This window comes from Vulpes vulpes, chromosome 3 (genome assembly GCF_048418805.1).
Source record: "Vulpes vulpes isolate BD-2025 chromosome 3, VulVul3, whole genome shotgun sequence".
NCBI classification, from domain to species: domain Eukaryota; kingdom Metazoa; phylum Chordata; class Mammalia; order Carnivora; family Canidae; genus Vulpes; species Vulpes vulpes.
The window spans coordinates 6,964,612-6,978,736 of NC_132782.1; the positions used below are offsets into that span (position 1 = coordinate 6,964,612).

Consider the following 14,125-nt stretch of genomic DNA (forward strand, 5'->3'; position numbering starts at 1 on the left):
AGAAAAAGGGGATGATCGCAGATGGGGAATTCTATACTTTTCAAGTGGCCACGGCTACATATTTAAAGTACCGTTCCTTAATTCATAAACACTACTCACTCACCAACACACTGAGATAGCTTCATGCAAAAAAACAAAAAACAAAACAAAACAAAAAACAATACGACCTTACTTATGCAGACCAATTTAGTTTTCTGTTACCTCCCCTAAACTCCCAGTCTCTGTGGCCTGAGTATGCTTACCTTGGTCTAAAAACAACAAATTGGGAGTAGCTCATAGTGTTCATTTAAATATTTCTAGGCACAACTTTAATCTTCAAACTTAACAAAACCCAATCTACTACACATCAATTGCTGTGAACAGAAAGTGCTTGAAGAGGATTAATCAACAGCTTTGTATGTCATCCTCCAACAAGGCCAAACACTGAATCACTGTGGGATTCTTCACGTGCAGCTACACCCAGTTAATCTTTAAGAAAGCAGCAAACTATGTAAATCTACTTAAACTGGGGAGATAAGTACTTCACTCATCAAAAGTTAGCAACATTTAACAAGTACAGCTATTAGCTGGCAATATCATTTGTAAAGAAAAAGGCAGACACAGGCGCAGGCGCACACACACACCCGAAAATTCTTGCATTCACTCCTGTACCAGAAAAGGCCCCACTGCAAACCACTAGGGCATAGAGCAAGAAAGGAATTGCTACATGCCACAATTTGTAAAAACCAAATTATATGACATAACTGAGTCAAGTGCCCAGAGAAAGCAGTTCTAAAATGGACGTCAGAAAGCATGGAAAAAAGAGGCTAATAAAATAATTCAAAGAAAAATGGAAATATTTGTTTTCTGTACTTAAAGCATTTTTCTTCTTTTGAAACACAATAAAATATGTTCATAACTACAGAAGTCCTGATAAATGGTTTCTGTTTCGGTTGGAGGGGTGTTTTCACACACTCAGACCGGTTTATGCTTAAGCAGTACCATGCATTTGAAAGTCACGGTCAACAATAATAGGATGCACATACTTCTCCACTGAGGCTTGAACAAACAATCTTTGTCTAGATACTGCCTACTGGGTTATCACCTCACTCAAAAGTGTCTCACTTTGACCTGAGCCAAGCAGGTGTATTTCTAATGTGCTCACAGGCCTGTGATGCAGGAAAATCCTGTTTATACAAGATGATGCCAGAGATCAGTGCTCTTTGATGCCCTGGACATACGTTGTGCAGGGGCAGAAGGGGGGCAGGCACCACCTACCTCTGCTTTAACTGCAACTGGCTGACTCTTAAGCATGTAAAACACAAAGTCTTAAAAAAAAAAAAAAAAAAGAGTCTACAATCATCTACTGAAGCAATACTTTGGCTTTCAAATATCACAAACCCATCATCCGTATCATCCGTTTATTTCACCTTCACTTCCAATCTCACAACCTCCACCCTCTCCCTTCACAAAAAAACCAAACCAAACAAAACAAAACAAAAAACTCCTCAGAAGGTAGAGGAATCCCTAGACTAGACTTTGGAGAAGAGAAGGACAATGGGCAGTGATGCGGATGAGGTCCGAACGAGTTTCCGTTGAGATGTGCATGTAAGCAGGCAGCTAGCTGCAACTGTGATAGTTTTAAGAGCTTAACTCCCAGGGTCCAAATCCCGGCTCCGCACTTTGGGTTGTACAGACTGGGCAAGTGACTTCACCTAGGCCTAGTTTTCTGAAAAGGAAAGGAGATCTTATCACCTGTCTCACAGGACTGTCCAGATGACTAAAATTAGTCAATCCATCTAAAGCACTTAGAACATGGACCAGTAGGCAGTAAGTAAGGCGCTCAGTGACGGTTAGCTACTAGGAATACATATCCGTAAAAAAACAGGAATCTCCTTCCTCCAAAGGTGACTTTTAGGTATTCCTCACACTCAGTTTTTCCTTCAGGCAAATTATCTGCAATCAGCTCTAAGAGCGGCTTATAGATTTGTAGATTAAAATCAAATCACATTATACACCTAAAGTTTACCTATTCTTTCATCAAAATGAACAAATTAATATGAACCGAAAGGTGCAAGCTTAGTATCACCAAATCTTCTAGAAAGCATTAATTAGACTTCCCGTTCAGACTAAGCCAGGATGAGATCACAAAGTCACTCATGGTAACCAGGTCCCCACGCTGGAAGTGTGCTTTCCCAGTGAATGGCTAAATACTAACAAAAGAAGCCTTTGACTCAAATACCACTGGTACCCGGGGTCTTGTGTCAGTATAATGCCTACACATTCATTTCTTTCTTTGCCTATAGAAAAAAGAAAGTCTGTTTGTTTTTCTGATTCAGTCAGCCCTTTTAGTCTCTGAATCTAAGGAGAGCCCAGTGAAAAGAAGAGCATCTTATCAGCGTGCTCCAGACCAGCAGGCTGTCCCCCTCCACACACAAAACCTCCAGCCCCTCACAGCAAAAGGGCCTCGCCCTCAGAGCCTTTTCCCCATTTCAGAGCTAACACCCCGCCGGGTTTTGACAACAAATAAATGAATACACAAGGCCTTTACATAATTAGCCATCTTTTCAGGTAGAGAGAGGTGGGTGGAAGAGGAGGGTTCAGGAGAAGAATATTTATTGTAAATGGGCATCACTGATGAAGTTGATGTAAGTGTGTTGGATCCGAGGGCATTTATTTTAAATGAGGCCATAGGAAGTGAGTTTAGAGATGCCTGGTTTAAAATCTAGACAATTTTGGCAGAGAAGCCAGAAACGCAGATTTCCCCAACCCATGGGAAAAAGAAAAAAAAAAAAAAAAAAGAGCTTTTTTTCTTAAGCCAGCTAAAAGTTGCACTGACTTGGCCAGCAAAGGCACACAGACCAGGGTGTGTTTACTGCCTTTTCAAGGGAAAGCTAACAAGTAAAAGAACCAAGGGCCAGAAAGCAATACTTTCTGACACTGTCACTGTTTGACCGAATTAGCCCTACTCTCGGATATGCTTATGCTAAGACATACCCCCCCCATCAAATGACTTTGAGAACGAAAAGGACTAAATATAATCAATAAGCCGGTGGATGTCTTTGGGAAAGCCACCGGGCATCACTGTCATCTGTCACGATCCTCACAGAGCTACGGTCTGCATGGAAGGGCCGAGTCCGCTTGTATCATTATTGGGATAATAACTTAATTGATTTGTCTCCGTGGCTAAGGATGCAGACAAGGGATCTGCCGTGGAAGAAAAATATCTGCGATCGTGTTTTTGTTTTCTCAACAAGCATCTTGCCGCTGACCTCTAAATCAGTTTAACCTTTTCCAAACAGACCTGCACATTTTTTACATAATTTAGAGCCAGGTCCTGTGGCTGCTGCTGCTGCTGCTGACGGGCTCTGCGAGATCTATCACAACATGGCTTCAGTAACCTTCTTTTAAAAACAAAGATGAAAAAAAAAAAAAAAAAAAAAAAAAAAGGCCGAAACTATAGGCTCCGAGCTCCGCGCCTCCCGGCAGGGGATTTCGCTCTCACCACCAAAGTGCCTCTGGAGTTCAATCTGCTAAAAAATGTATGAAACGGCACTGAACAGGGAAAGGCACGCGTATGACTCAGGCTTCTCCAGGTCGCCGTGCAACTAGGATGTCAGAGGGCTTCCCTGTGCTTCTGAAAACTGAAAACCTTGAGAAAGTGACAGAAGTTCCTGTTTCGTCTGCCCCCCCCCCTTCTCTCTCTCTTTTAATATATATGCGGGGGGGGTGGGGTGCGCGGCCGGGCACGGCGGGTCTTCCGGGTGCGCCGAGCGGCGGGCAGGTCGGTCCAGGTCGAGCGCAGCCGGCGATCGCATCGTCCGCACACAAAGGTCGGGGGGGGGGGGACCCCAAACTTGTTGCGGGGCTGCGGCAGCCCCCGCGCCCCGCCCCGCGCAGCCTGCGAGCACCGGGCTCCCCCGGGCTCCTCCGGCTCCCCCGGGCTCCTCCGGCTCCCCCGGCCCCCCCGGCTCCCCCGGCTCCCCCGCCGCGCTCCCCGCCCGGCCGTCCCCGCGGGCCGCCGCCCCCGAGCAAGGTCGCCGCCCAGCCTGCGCCCGGGGCCGCGGCGTCGGGCCGGGCGGCCGCCTCACCTGCTTGCGGTAGGGCGTCCTGCAGCTGCTGCTGCCCCCGGGGTTCCCGCTGCTGCTGGGGAAGATCATCGCGGCGGCGGCGGCGGCGGGCGCGGGGCAGCCTCGCCGGAGGGGGAGGGCGCAGGAACTCGGGGAACTCCCTCTCGCCGCGCGGCGGCGGCCGGCGGGGGCTGCAGCTCGGCCGCTCCTCCTCCGCCCTCGGCCTCGGGACTCGCCTACGAGCGCGGCGCGGCGGCGGGCGGCGGGAGGGCAGCTCGGGCGGCCGCCGCCCTGCGTGCCATGGACGGGAGCTCGCCGCCGACGAGCAGCGCCGCCGCGTCCCTCCTCCCGCGGCCGCAACCACCGCCCCGAGAGCGCGCCGGCCGGGGAGGGAGCGGGCGGGGAGGGCGGGGAGGGGCGGGGGGCGGGGAGGGGCGGGGAGGCGGCCGCGCCCCGCCCCGAGAGCGCCGCGCCCCGCCCCGCCCCGCCCCGCCCCGCGCCCCCCGCCTCCCCGCGCCCCCCCGACCCCCCGCCCCGCGCCGCGCCGCGCCGCGCCCAGGCCCGCCCGCGCCTCCCCGCCCGCCCCCGGCGCCGCGCCGCAGCCCCGCCCCGCGCCCCGCGCCCCGCCCCGCGCCCCGCAGGCCACGCCGGGGTCCCCGGAGCGCCCCCGCCCCCCCGACCACCGGCCCGCAGAGCAGCTCCGGCAGACCTCGGCGAGCCCACCTTCCCCCGTCACAACGCTGACACTTTAACCTCGGGAAACGGGGCCCACGCGCCCCAGCTCCCCGGGGCGAGAACTCGGGAAAGTTCCGACTTGGCTGCCAGGCCGGAGCTGGCCAGCCTGCCCCCAGGCTCCACGAGCGGGGCTCCCCAGCGGCCACGGGTGGGCTGGTAAGCCTCCCCCTACACTGCAGGGGTGCAGCCCTCCTCTGCTAATCGTTCGATGCCACCAAACGTGCTCTGCGGAAGGCGCACAGAAACTGCCAAAAGGGGACAAAGGGAGGAAGCAGCCGCCTTTGTTCCCCAGTTGAAACCTCGGAGGGCGCCTCCAGATGCCCCCTTTGCTTGATCACTTTCAAGCTGCTGTATGAAGCCCAGAAGCTCGCAGAAGGCTCCACAGCAAGTCCTACAGGCAGAGCCCAGGGCCCCGGGGGGCCACTGAGGCAGGCCTGCCATCCCTCCCGCTGGCCTGCCCAGCTGTGTTACGGGGACCATCACAGCAGTTCTTCCCCTGGCCCCGGCCCAGCCTCTAACACCTTGGAGGCAGCCCTCTGCCCTGACCAGGAAAAATCCTAACTCCTCTCAGAAGTGAAGACACTCCACCTCCAGCTGCCATAAGGAAAACAAAGTGTCCCCTAGGGTCTTCTAGGGAAGCTGTGGCTATTTGATCTCAGGGTTGTGAGTTTGAGCCCCATGTTGGGTGTAGAGATTACTAAAAAAAAAATAATAATAATAATAGTAAACTTAAATTAAAAAGCTGTATCTATTCAAAGGGTTTTCCAGCAGCAAAGAACGGAGAATGTTCATCTCCGATAACCTGCTGGTGACTAAGTGAGTCACCTCCATATTCCAAAATGCGCCCAACATTCTCCAGCAAAAGTCATGAAAACTAGCAAGTTTCACCTATTTAAAAACAGCAAAATATACACAAAATATACGTAATTCCTAATTCTTTCCATTGAAAGCAAAAAGCAGCAGCAGCAAAGGAACTTATTCTAGGCACAGTACTAGGTACACCGTGGACAAGTACGAACTTGCTGGAATAAAATTCGCAGAAACGTATCTGTCTTTTAAAGTGATTTAAATAAACAGTCCAATTGACATTCAGTTGCATGCTGCTATTATATATATGCTACAACTATTTCCTACCAGTCCATGGATTTACAATTGTTTCGGCTGCCACTTTGCTATCTGCTGTCACTAGGGCGCTTTACTACAAGTTATCAACCACAAGTATAAAATACAAGGTGTTAAGTAGAACTGTTCAAGCCATAGGTACCCTTTCCTGAGAAATTAATGCCTTGGCAGTTCAGACCTATCATCTGTGGAAAAAATTCCAAGTACAACCTCAGTCTTCAAGACTGGTCCCTTAGGAAACTACAATCTAAACCACAAGGAACAGCACAGATTAATTGTTCTACAGCTCTCCTCTAAGTTCATAATACTTTTGATGTTGTGCTATTCTAGAATACTAAGACTTGGGATCCCTGGGTGGCGCAGCGGTTTGGCGCCTGCCTTTGGCCCAGGGCGTGATCCTGGAGATCCGGGATCGAGTCCCACGTCGTCGGGCTCCCGGTGCATGGAGCCTGCTTCTCCCGCTGCCTCTCTCTCTCTCTCTCTCTCTCTCTCTCTCTCTCTCTGTGTGACTATCATAAATTTAAAAAAAAAAAATTTAGAATACTAAGACTTGATTTGATACCCTGCAACAGCTGTACAGGAATAAGGGAAAATTTCAATGATAATAATATTTAAATTAGAATACTAAAATATACTAAAAATACTTTATACTGAGTATACTAAGAATACATTCATATTCTTATTAAATATAAATAATATTAAAAAGACTTTTTAAGAATAAAAAGGATATCTAAAGATCAAAAAAATATGTAGCGTTCTATAATGATGAATGACATACAAGGAGAAAACACAAGGCATATATTTTTAAAGACAATGTCTACCATCCAGGATTCAAAAGTTTCAGGCTTAGGTAGGTATACTATGCTCTTACACAAAGCAGTATAAAGAAAGGCAAAGACAGCCTCAAAGACTATAAAATGTAATGAAGTCACTAAAGTCCAAACGGTTCCAACCTAAGAGAAATAACAGAAATGTGAAATCATGTGTGCATATATAATCAGTTATAGATATTCACAAGTGCTTGGTTGTAAACGATTACAGGGATAGATCCTAGTGAGATTCGTCTGGGAAAGTTTATTGACCTTTGAAACAAATTTGTTTTAAGACAGACAAAGCAAGGAAACATTCCAGAGAAACTGCAAGTTATCATGCGAAGAATTAGGGCTTTGGAATCTGTCCTATAAAATGCTCCTTCTCCTGAAAGGGAAACTGAGACTTTGCTGTCCAGGTAGTCCTACAACACCCTGCACCTCCAGCTCAGTTGGTGGGTAAAGTTATGGGAATGTGACCCAAAAGCAGCCAATCCGGAGACAGGCCAAGTGACCTATGACATGGTTTGGGTTAGAAAAATAATAATAATAATAAGCAGAGCCAATCAGAGTCTCACCCTTGGGAATCTGATTCAGAAAACTCCAAGAGCTGAACTAGTTAGGAAAGGGGCAGAAACTGCAACAATGCCAGGGGGTAGAGTTGAGGCCACAAAAAGCCAAAACCATATGCAAGCCAAGGTTATGAAGAAGCAGAAACTATGAGTAAACAGGAAGCTGACTGGCAGCAAGCAAAGAGTAAAGCAGATGCCAGGAGCGGGTGAGCACTTGGCCGTCAGATGATGAAGGGAGCAGCAGTCCCTGGAGCGGCTTTGGCTTCCAACGGCCCCTCCATGTGTATGCTTTACCCCACCTCCCTTCTTCAGATGGCTTAAGTGAATCTGGATTTCACAATCCAAGGAACAAAATTTAAATAGCCGAACAGATCTGGCTCCACATTTCAGCTTCTCACTTACTAGCCACATGGCTTAGGGCAAGTTAGTTAACCTCTCCGAGTCCTGGACTCCTCGCAGATTGTCTGAAGTATATATACAGCACCCCAACAGAAGTGCCAAACTCAGTAAGTGGCAGCTGTTGTTATTGTTTTACAGCGATGGTTTGTAGATTTAAGTGGGTGTACAGTATAAATAGCGGATGCCCAGTACGTCTGGCTGACCCTCAATTCCATCTATACCCAGGAGCAAGGGTGTAGATGGAATTGACAACATCTGAAAAGAGCTTTCTAAGACTGGCAGGCCACAGATTTAACCTTTAGAGATGGAAAAAAAAAAAAAAAAAGTGTGACAAAAGGTCTGTTTCAATAGTCTCATTGCCCTGAAGTTTTTCTCCCACGTTTGTTTTTGTCCGATTTCCTTTAAAGAAGTTACGTGTTGGACCACAACCATTTCTGTATGAACGGGAAGACCGTGGGCAGCAGCGGACACCGCACTGTAAAGCAGGAGGAGTCTGCAAAGGAGGACGGTAAAAAGGACGGAGCCATCAGTACAGGCAGGAGCCTGCGATCTCTCTAAAAGACACGAGATGTGCAAACTCCAGGCATTTGCAGAACTGGAATTTGAGAATCTCAACTCAGGAGACATTTGCCCCAAGAAACAATCTGAAAATCATTTTATAAGTCATTAACAACAGCCCTACGAAGTGGGGAGAGCGATTAGGCTCCATCTACAGATGATGGGGAAAAATCTAGGACTGACTGACCTATCCATAGCTAGGAAGAGCTAGCAAGTGTGAAAATCGAGACCCGATTAGGGCTAAAAGATTTCATCCTGTGCTCCTTTAATTCTATAATGCTGTCTCCCCCAACAAAGCCTTATAAATAACGCTCCAACTCCTAGGTGAGTACTTGTAACCCTACAGCACCCGAGCTGCTCTACACTAATAATGCAAGGCATTAAGTGGTAAGTACCGGCCAAGTGGTCTAGACAAGTAGGTGGTACGGGAGTCTGCCAGAGGGAAAGATCAATACAGGATAGATAACACGGGCGTAGGAAGCTCAGATGTATACATGTTTTGTTTGAGAAACATTTATAAAGAAGCACTATGCAGATGACAGGACAAACAGAACTTGAGATAGAGGGCTTGTATGAGAGAGCATGTGGATTTGGGGTGACAGCTGCTGCAATCATGGCCAATCGATGAACTCCCTGGAAGGGAGCAGATGACATAAAGTCAAAAGGCTAGGGAACCCCCTCATTCCAACACACACATTACTGAGCCCTGCAGAAGAGAGAGAGGAGCCTTTGAATGAAATTACTACAAAGAAAGTATGGTGAGAAAGCTAAGCTTTGAAAGAAGAAAAAAAAATAAGGACAGAGAAGATGTTGACAAGATAAGAAAGACTAGAACACTTCTATCAACAAAAGAACAGGTCCATCGCAGGTGCTATTCCTCTCTCATCGCTACAGCATTTCAGGCACCTGTTTTTATTTGGATCACATTAAAAACAGAAAGGACTCGAGGAAAAATTCACTGAACATTATTTCAAATTACACTCTTTAATAAATAAAATATAATCACATAGTGCTGGTTAGCCTAAGCAGTTCACACTAAAAAACTGTTTACATTTGAGAGCCTCTATGTTTAAAAGCTTACAAAGCCTCTGGCTCCTAGCAAGAGAAAAAAAAGAAAAAAGAAAAAATATGAGGTCAGCAGATTCTTTAAATTTCTGTTCTTTCCTGGTACAAAATAGGCTTGATAAAGAACCCAATTTCTAAAGTAGCAGCAATATTTTTTATTATTTACTGTTTTGCTTTTTAAAAAATCTACGATTCTTATTCTTATACTTAAAGCCTCCCTAGACACACATAAAATCATATGTATGTAGAAATGAGACCACTATAATAAAACTATAGCTAGAATCCTAGTGCATACAGAACAACATAAACATCGCTGCATTCTGAAGAGTCTGACCACAAGCAATAATCTGATGATTCTTAAATCTATCCTAGGGAACCAAACAGAACAGGATTGCCCTACTACTGCTTCTCTGCATGGACTAATAAATAATAGCTTTCATTTACTGAGTGACTACTATATTCCAGGCACTCTCTCAGCATGTTCCCTGCCCTGTCTCCGCTGTCCCTCTCTCTCACACACACACAATCACAAGATTCATCCCATTTTACTGAACAGAAAACTGAGGTCCTGAAGCTTGGAGGTTTAACTAACTTTCCGGAGGCCACAGATCCAATACATAATGGAACTGGGGTTTGAACTCCATTCTCTCTGAGTCCAAAGTCCCCTGCCTCCAATAACACTAATGATGGTTATTATAAGTCTTTTTAAAAATATTTATTTATTCATGAAAGACACAGGGAGAGAGAGAGGCAGAGACACACAGGCAGAGGGAGAAGCAGGCTCCACGCAGGACTCGATCCCGGGTCTCCAGGATCATGCCCTGGGCTGAAGGCAGCGCTAAACTGCTGAGCCACCCGGGCTGCCCTGGTTATTATAAGTCTTAACTATGGGTTAAATCCAAACTCCACGAGGGAAAACTTAAGGGCCCAACACTAAGTATGCATCTTGGGAAGCCAAGATGGGGTAACAGGGGAAGCCCTGTCACCATCTATGTGACCTTGGCAAATCATTTAAAAATGGATATGGCATAATGTTGAATTTTCATTCAGCCAAATATGAAGGCAAGCTTTCCAATAATAGAATATACAGTTAATAGTACAGATATATAGTCTATATATATACTAGCTCCTAAATCTCTTAGCTGATGATTACTAAGATGGAACCCATCTCTTTAATCAGTCTTATATTCTGGGATAGTTGGTATGATGGAGTTGGGAGGGATGCAGAAAGAAGTACCTTCTAGAAGCTGGGATGGTGTTAGGTGGGAGGTACTTCCAGAAACCTGCATTAAAACTGAAAATGTATTTTCCCTTGAAAGTAGTAGACCAGGGGCAGCCCGGGTGGCTCAGAGGTTTAGCGCCGCCTTCGGCCCAGGACCTGATCCTGGAGACCCGGGATGGAGTCCCACATCGGGCTCCCTGCATGGAGCCTGCTTCTCCCTCTGCCTGTGTGTGCCTCTCTCTCTCTCTCTCCCTGTGTCTCTCATGAATGAATAAACAAATAAAAATCTTTAAAAAAAAAAGAAAGTAGTAGACCATATTAGTGATTAGTTTCCTTGTGGGATTCATAGATGCTTTGAAGTCAACTAAAATCCTAATCACCACTTAGGACATTCCTCTGTATGGTGAAACATCCTCCAAATCTGAAGCAAATCATTTACACTAAAAAACTTTTGGATATAATCTGTTCATAAATTAGTTATTGCCCTGCTCTTATAGAAGAGTTAATAAAATTCAAAGCTTACTCATATTTCTGGAATCATGGTTCTCTGTAAGTTAAATTTCTTTTCCAAAGTTTTTCTATTAAAAATAGCTATACAAGTTCTTATTCTTTTTTTTAAAAAAAAAATCTGGGACAGGGAAAGGGTTATATGAATTTAAAATTCAAGATTTTTTTTGTTATTTTATACTACATTGAATTTACATCAAATCCGATAAAATAAAAGAGAGTCAACTATTTGGAAAACAAGGACAAAGTACTCTGTTTCTCATTTATTGTGTATTAGTATTTTCCTAAATTACCTGGATGGATGCCTCAATCCTCTATCTTCTTTGACTGTGGAAATCTAGTATTGGAGCTGCTATTCTCCATTTCTATAGCAAGCCTAAAGGAAAATAAGGGCTTATTTTCAGAATACTTTGAGATAACTCAATGAATTGTCCATGAATTAGAGTAAAATGTACAAATTATGGGAGATACGAGATGATCTTCGAAATTAGTTTCCTTAAAGAGATGGTAGTAACAATCATCTACTGTATTTGAGCAAGAAAAAGGGCTGAAGTGAGCAAGGGAGGGGCTGCTGTGCCATGGAAAGAGCAATCACATCTGCCTCTTGCTACTGGGTAAGAAAACGAAAGGATATCAACAGAATTTGTAGAAAACTAGAGCCAAAAAAAAAAAAAAAAATCTCAAAATCGTAGAAAGCAAAATTTGAACCTGAAAAGGACCATCTCCTTTCCTGAGTAAAAATCAACTCTGGAATGAAATCTTTGAGAGTACAGAGCAAACAACCATACGTGGGACAGACAAAACCCACCTCTAAGCTCAGGCTGACAAAAGGTTATCCTAAGACTTTTCCTAAACGTCTGGGGTACCTAACCGATGTTCATCTAAAACCGGGGATCCATAGCCTAAATGAGGTTTTAAAGTATATAAAACACAGGAGAAACACAGAATGAAACCGTTTCCTTTCTCTTCCTTTGCTATGATCACCATTAAACTAAGTCTATTTCACCTGAACAGGAGGGTGATAGGACAATTAATGACGCCCTGTAAGTAAATGGAGATGCTGAAAAGCTTTTCGTTCTCCACTGAATTACAAATGTAAAGGTTCAAATGAGAAAATAAAGAATTAGAAATGAATTTATATTCAGTTGAGTATGTATGATGGCAAATTTTCCAACATCAGAATATTTAGTTAAAAGTTCTGGAATGGGCTACATACAGAGCTTATAAAAATTCCCCACCCTAAGTCCTTAAGAATGACTAGTTCTGGGTTATCTAATACACTTAACACATGGGGCAAACAGATGACAAACCTGTCGCAAATTGATACTCCCCAAGCGAAGAGAAGGCAAGTGAGGAAATTCTGATGTTGTCAGGACAATATGACTGATCATGACATCAGCAATTCCTAATTCCAAACTATAAAGAACACTCCCAGAATGCTGACAGCATATTACATGGATCCTCCCAGAACCACCCTCCTTTCAGCTCCCTACCTAATACTTGATCTAATGGCAAATATGGTAATGTTTCAACTAAGGGATTATTAAGTGTTAAAAATCCTGTCAGATTCTTATGGTACCTAACCATATTAAAGTCTCAGGGAAGGGAGGCAGGCATTCTCCACTTTTTTTGAACAGGTGAGACAGCCCCGGATAGGTTAAACAACACGCCCAGGGTCATGAAGCCCAGAAATATAGAATGTCAAGGCTGGACAGAATTATTAAGGGTCAGGCCCTGTGCCTGGAATATAATAATCATTCAATAAATATTGCAGCAATAGAATGAATGCTACTGTCTCTCCTTGGACTCCCTGACAAATAATAAATTCATTCCATCTATTCATATTTAGCTGCATCTATTACAAAGCTCTGTTAAATGGCTTCCAAATCTAAACCTACATATCACAGTCCTACCCTAGAACTAGTCTATGTCTTCTATACATTGTATAGTGTTTTTTCTCCATATTCCACACTTCCTTACCCATAAAAGTGAGGGCAGAGTCATCTTATTTTGAGCTTACAAGATTGCTTAAAAAGTCTGTAAATCTCTGATGAATTTCTTAATCCACTGTCCTGTATATCGTAGATTTTGTTAGAGTTATAAATGGATGAGGCACACCAGCCTTCTTATACACACACACACATACGGCAGAAATGATGATTTTTCACCCATCTTTCAAAACCATGATTATCTGAAGTTAGAAAGAGCAGAATCTAAGAAGTAGAGTGATCAAGTCTTAAAGGATAAGCTTTATAGATTATATTAAATACAATGAATTTTCATCCTAATTTTTAGATCACCTGGGATCATACAAGCGGTTGTAATAAACAATGCATTTTGCGGTTGTGTGTGACTTATTAAGGAAAGAGGAGTCCACAACCAAATGATTTCTCTTGACCTAAACTGTTACTGTCAGAATAAATCCTCTTGCTTTACTTTTTGGGGACAAGAGAAATGTCCTACTCATCTCTCTGAGATCAGTGTCCTATAAATATTTGGACATAAACTGCATATCATGTAATCTAAGATGCCACTGATTATAAGATGCTTGACAATTACTGAGATGTTAACATTTGGAAAAAAATGGACAACAGTAATTATAAGACATCATAAATTATATGGATCCTGATTCCAGAGATGCTGAAATGTGAAAAAGGGAGCCTTAGACTCTGTATGGATGGCATACAGGTCCACGTACACAAATGCACGCACATGTTTTTTATTCATAGCCTACGCTGGAGAAATATATTTTTTCAAATGCTCATTTTTAACCTTCCTAAGAACACAGAGCTACTAAGAGGTTACAAGTAGATGAGTTGCAGACTCCATTTTTCCAAGGAGATCTAACTGTGTCTCACAACTAGTGGGCACAGTCTCCACAAGTCAGAATGAGAAACTTCACCCTAATCTCACAAAGGCATCCATCACAAAGGAACAAGCCGAATGATCTACCTCCCTCCTCAGCCATCTCCCCACAATCTTATCAAATTACACTCGTAGTGTGCTATACAGTGCATTTATGTAATTAAGAAAGGGTAAAGGGAGATGAGCCTAAATCTATAGATATTTATCAGACTTCTCCACTCC

General features: G+C 44.5%; 1 protein-coding gene across 14 annotated transcripts in view; it reads right to left on the reverse strand.

Moving 5' to 3' along the window:
• Positions 1 to 14,125, reverse strand: part of RBMS1 (RNA binding motif single stranded interacting protein 1) — a 213,492-nt gene that overhangs the window by 126,029 nt on the left and 73,338 nt on the right. For 5 of the 14 annotated variants that reach the window (XM_072751710.1, XM_072751704.1, XM_072751707.1 and 2 more), the window contains exon 1: positions 4,071 to 4,254. The exons of 6 other annotated variants lie outside the window; for them this stretch is intronic. In XM_072751710.1, coding sequence (XP_072607811.1) covers positions 4,071 to 4,139 — 69 coding nt within the window. In that variant the 5' untranslated portion in view covers positions 4,140 to 4,254. Of the gene's footprint in view, positions 1 to 4,070; positions 4,467 to 14,125 lie in introns of those variants that run through there. 3 more of the 14 variants (XM_072751709.1, XM_072751703.1, XM_072751711.1) reach the window with 2 other exon arrangements.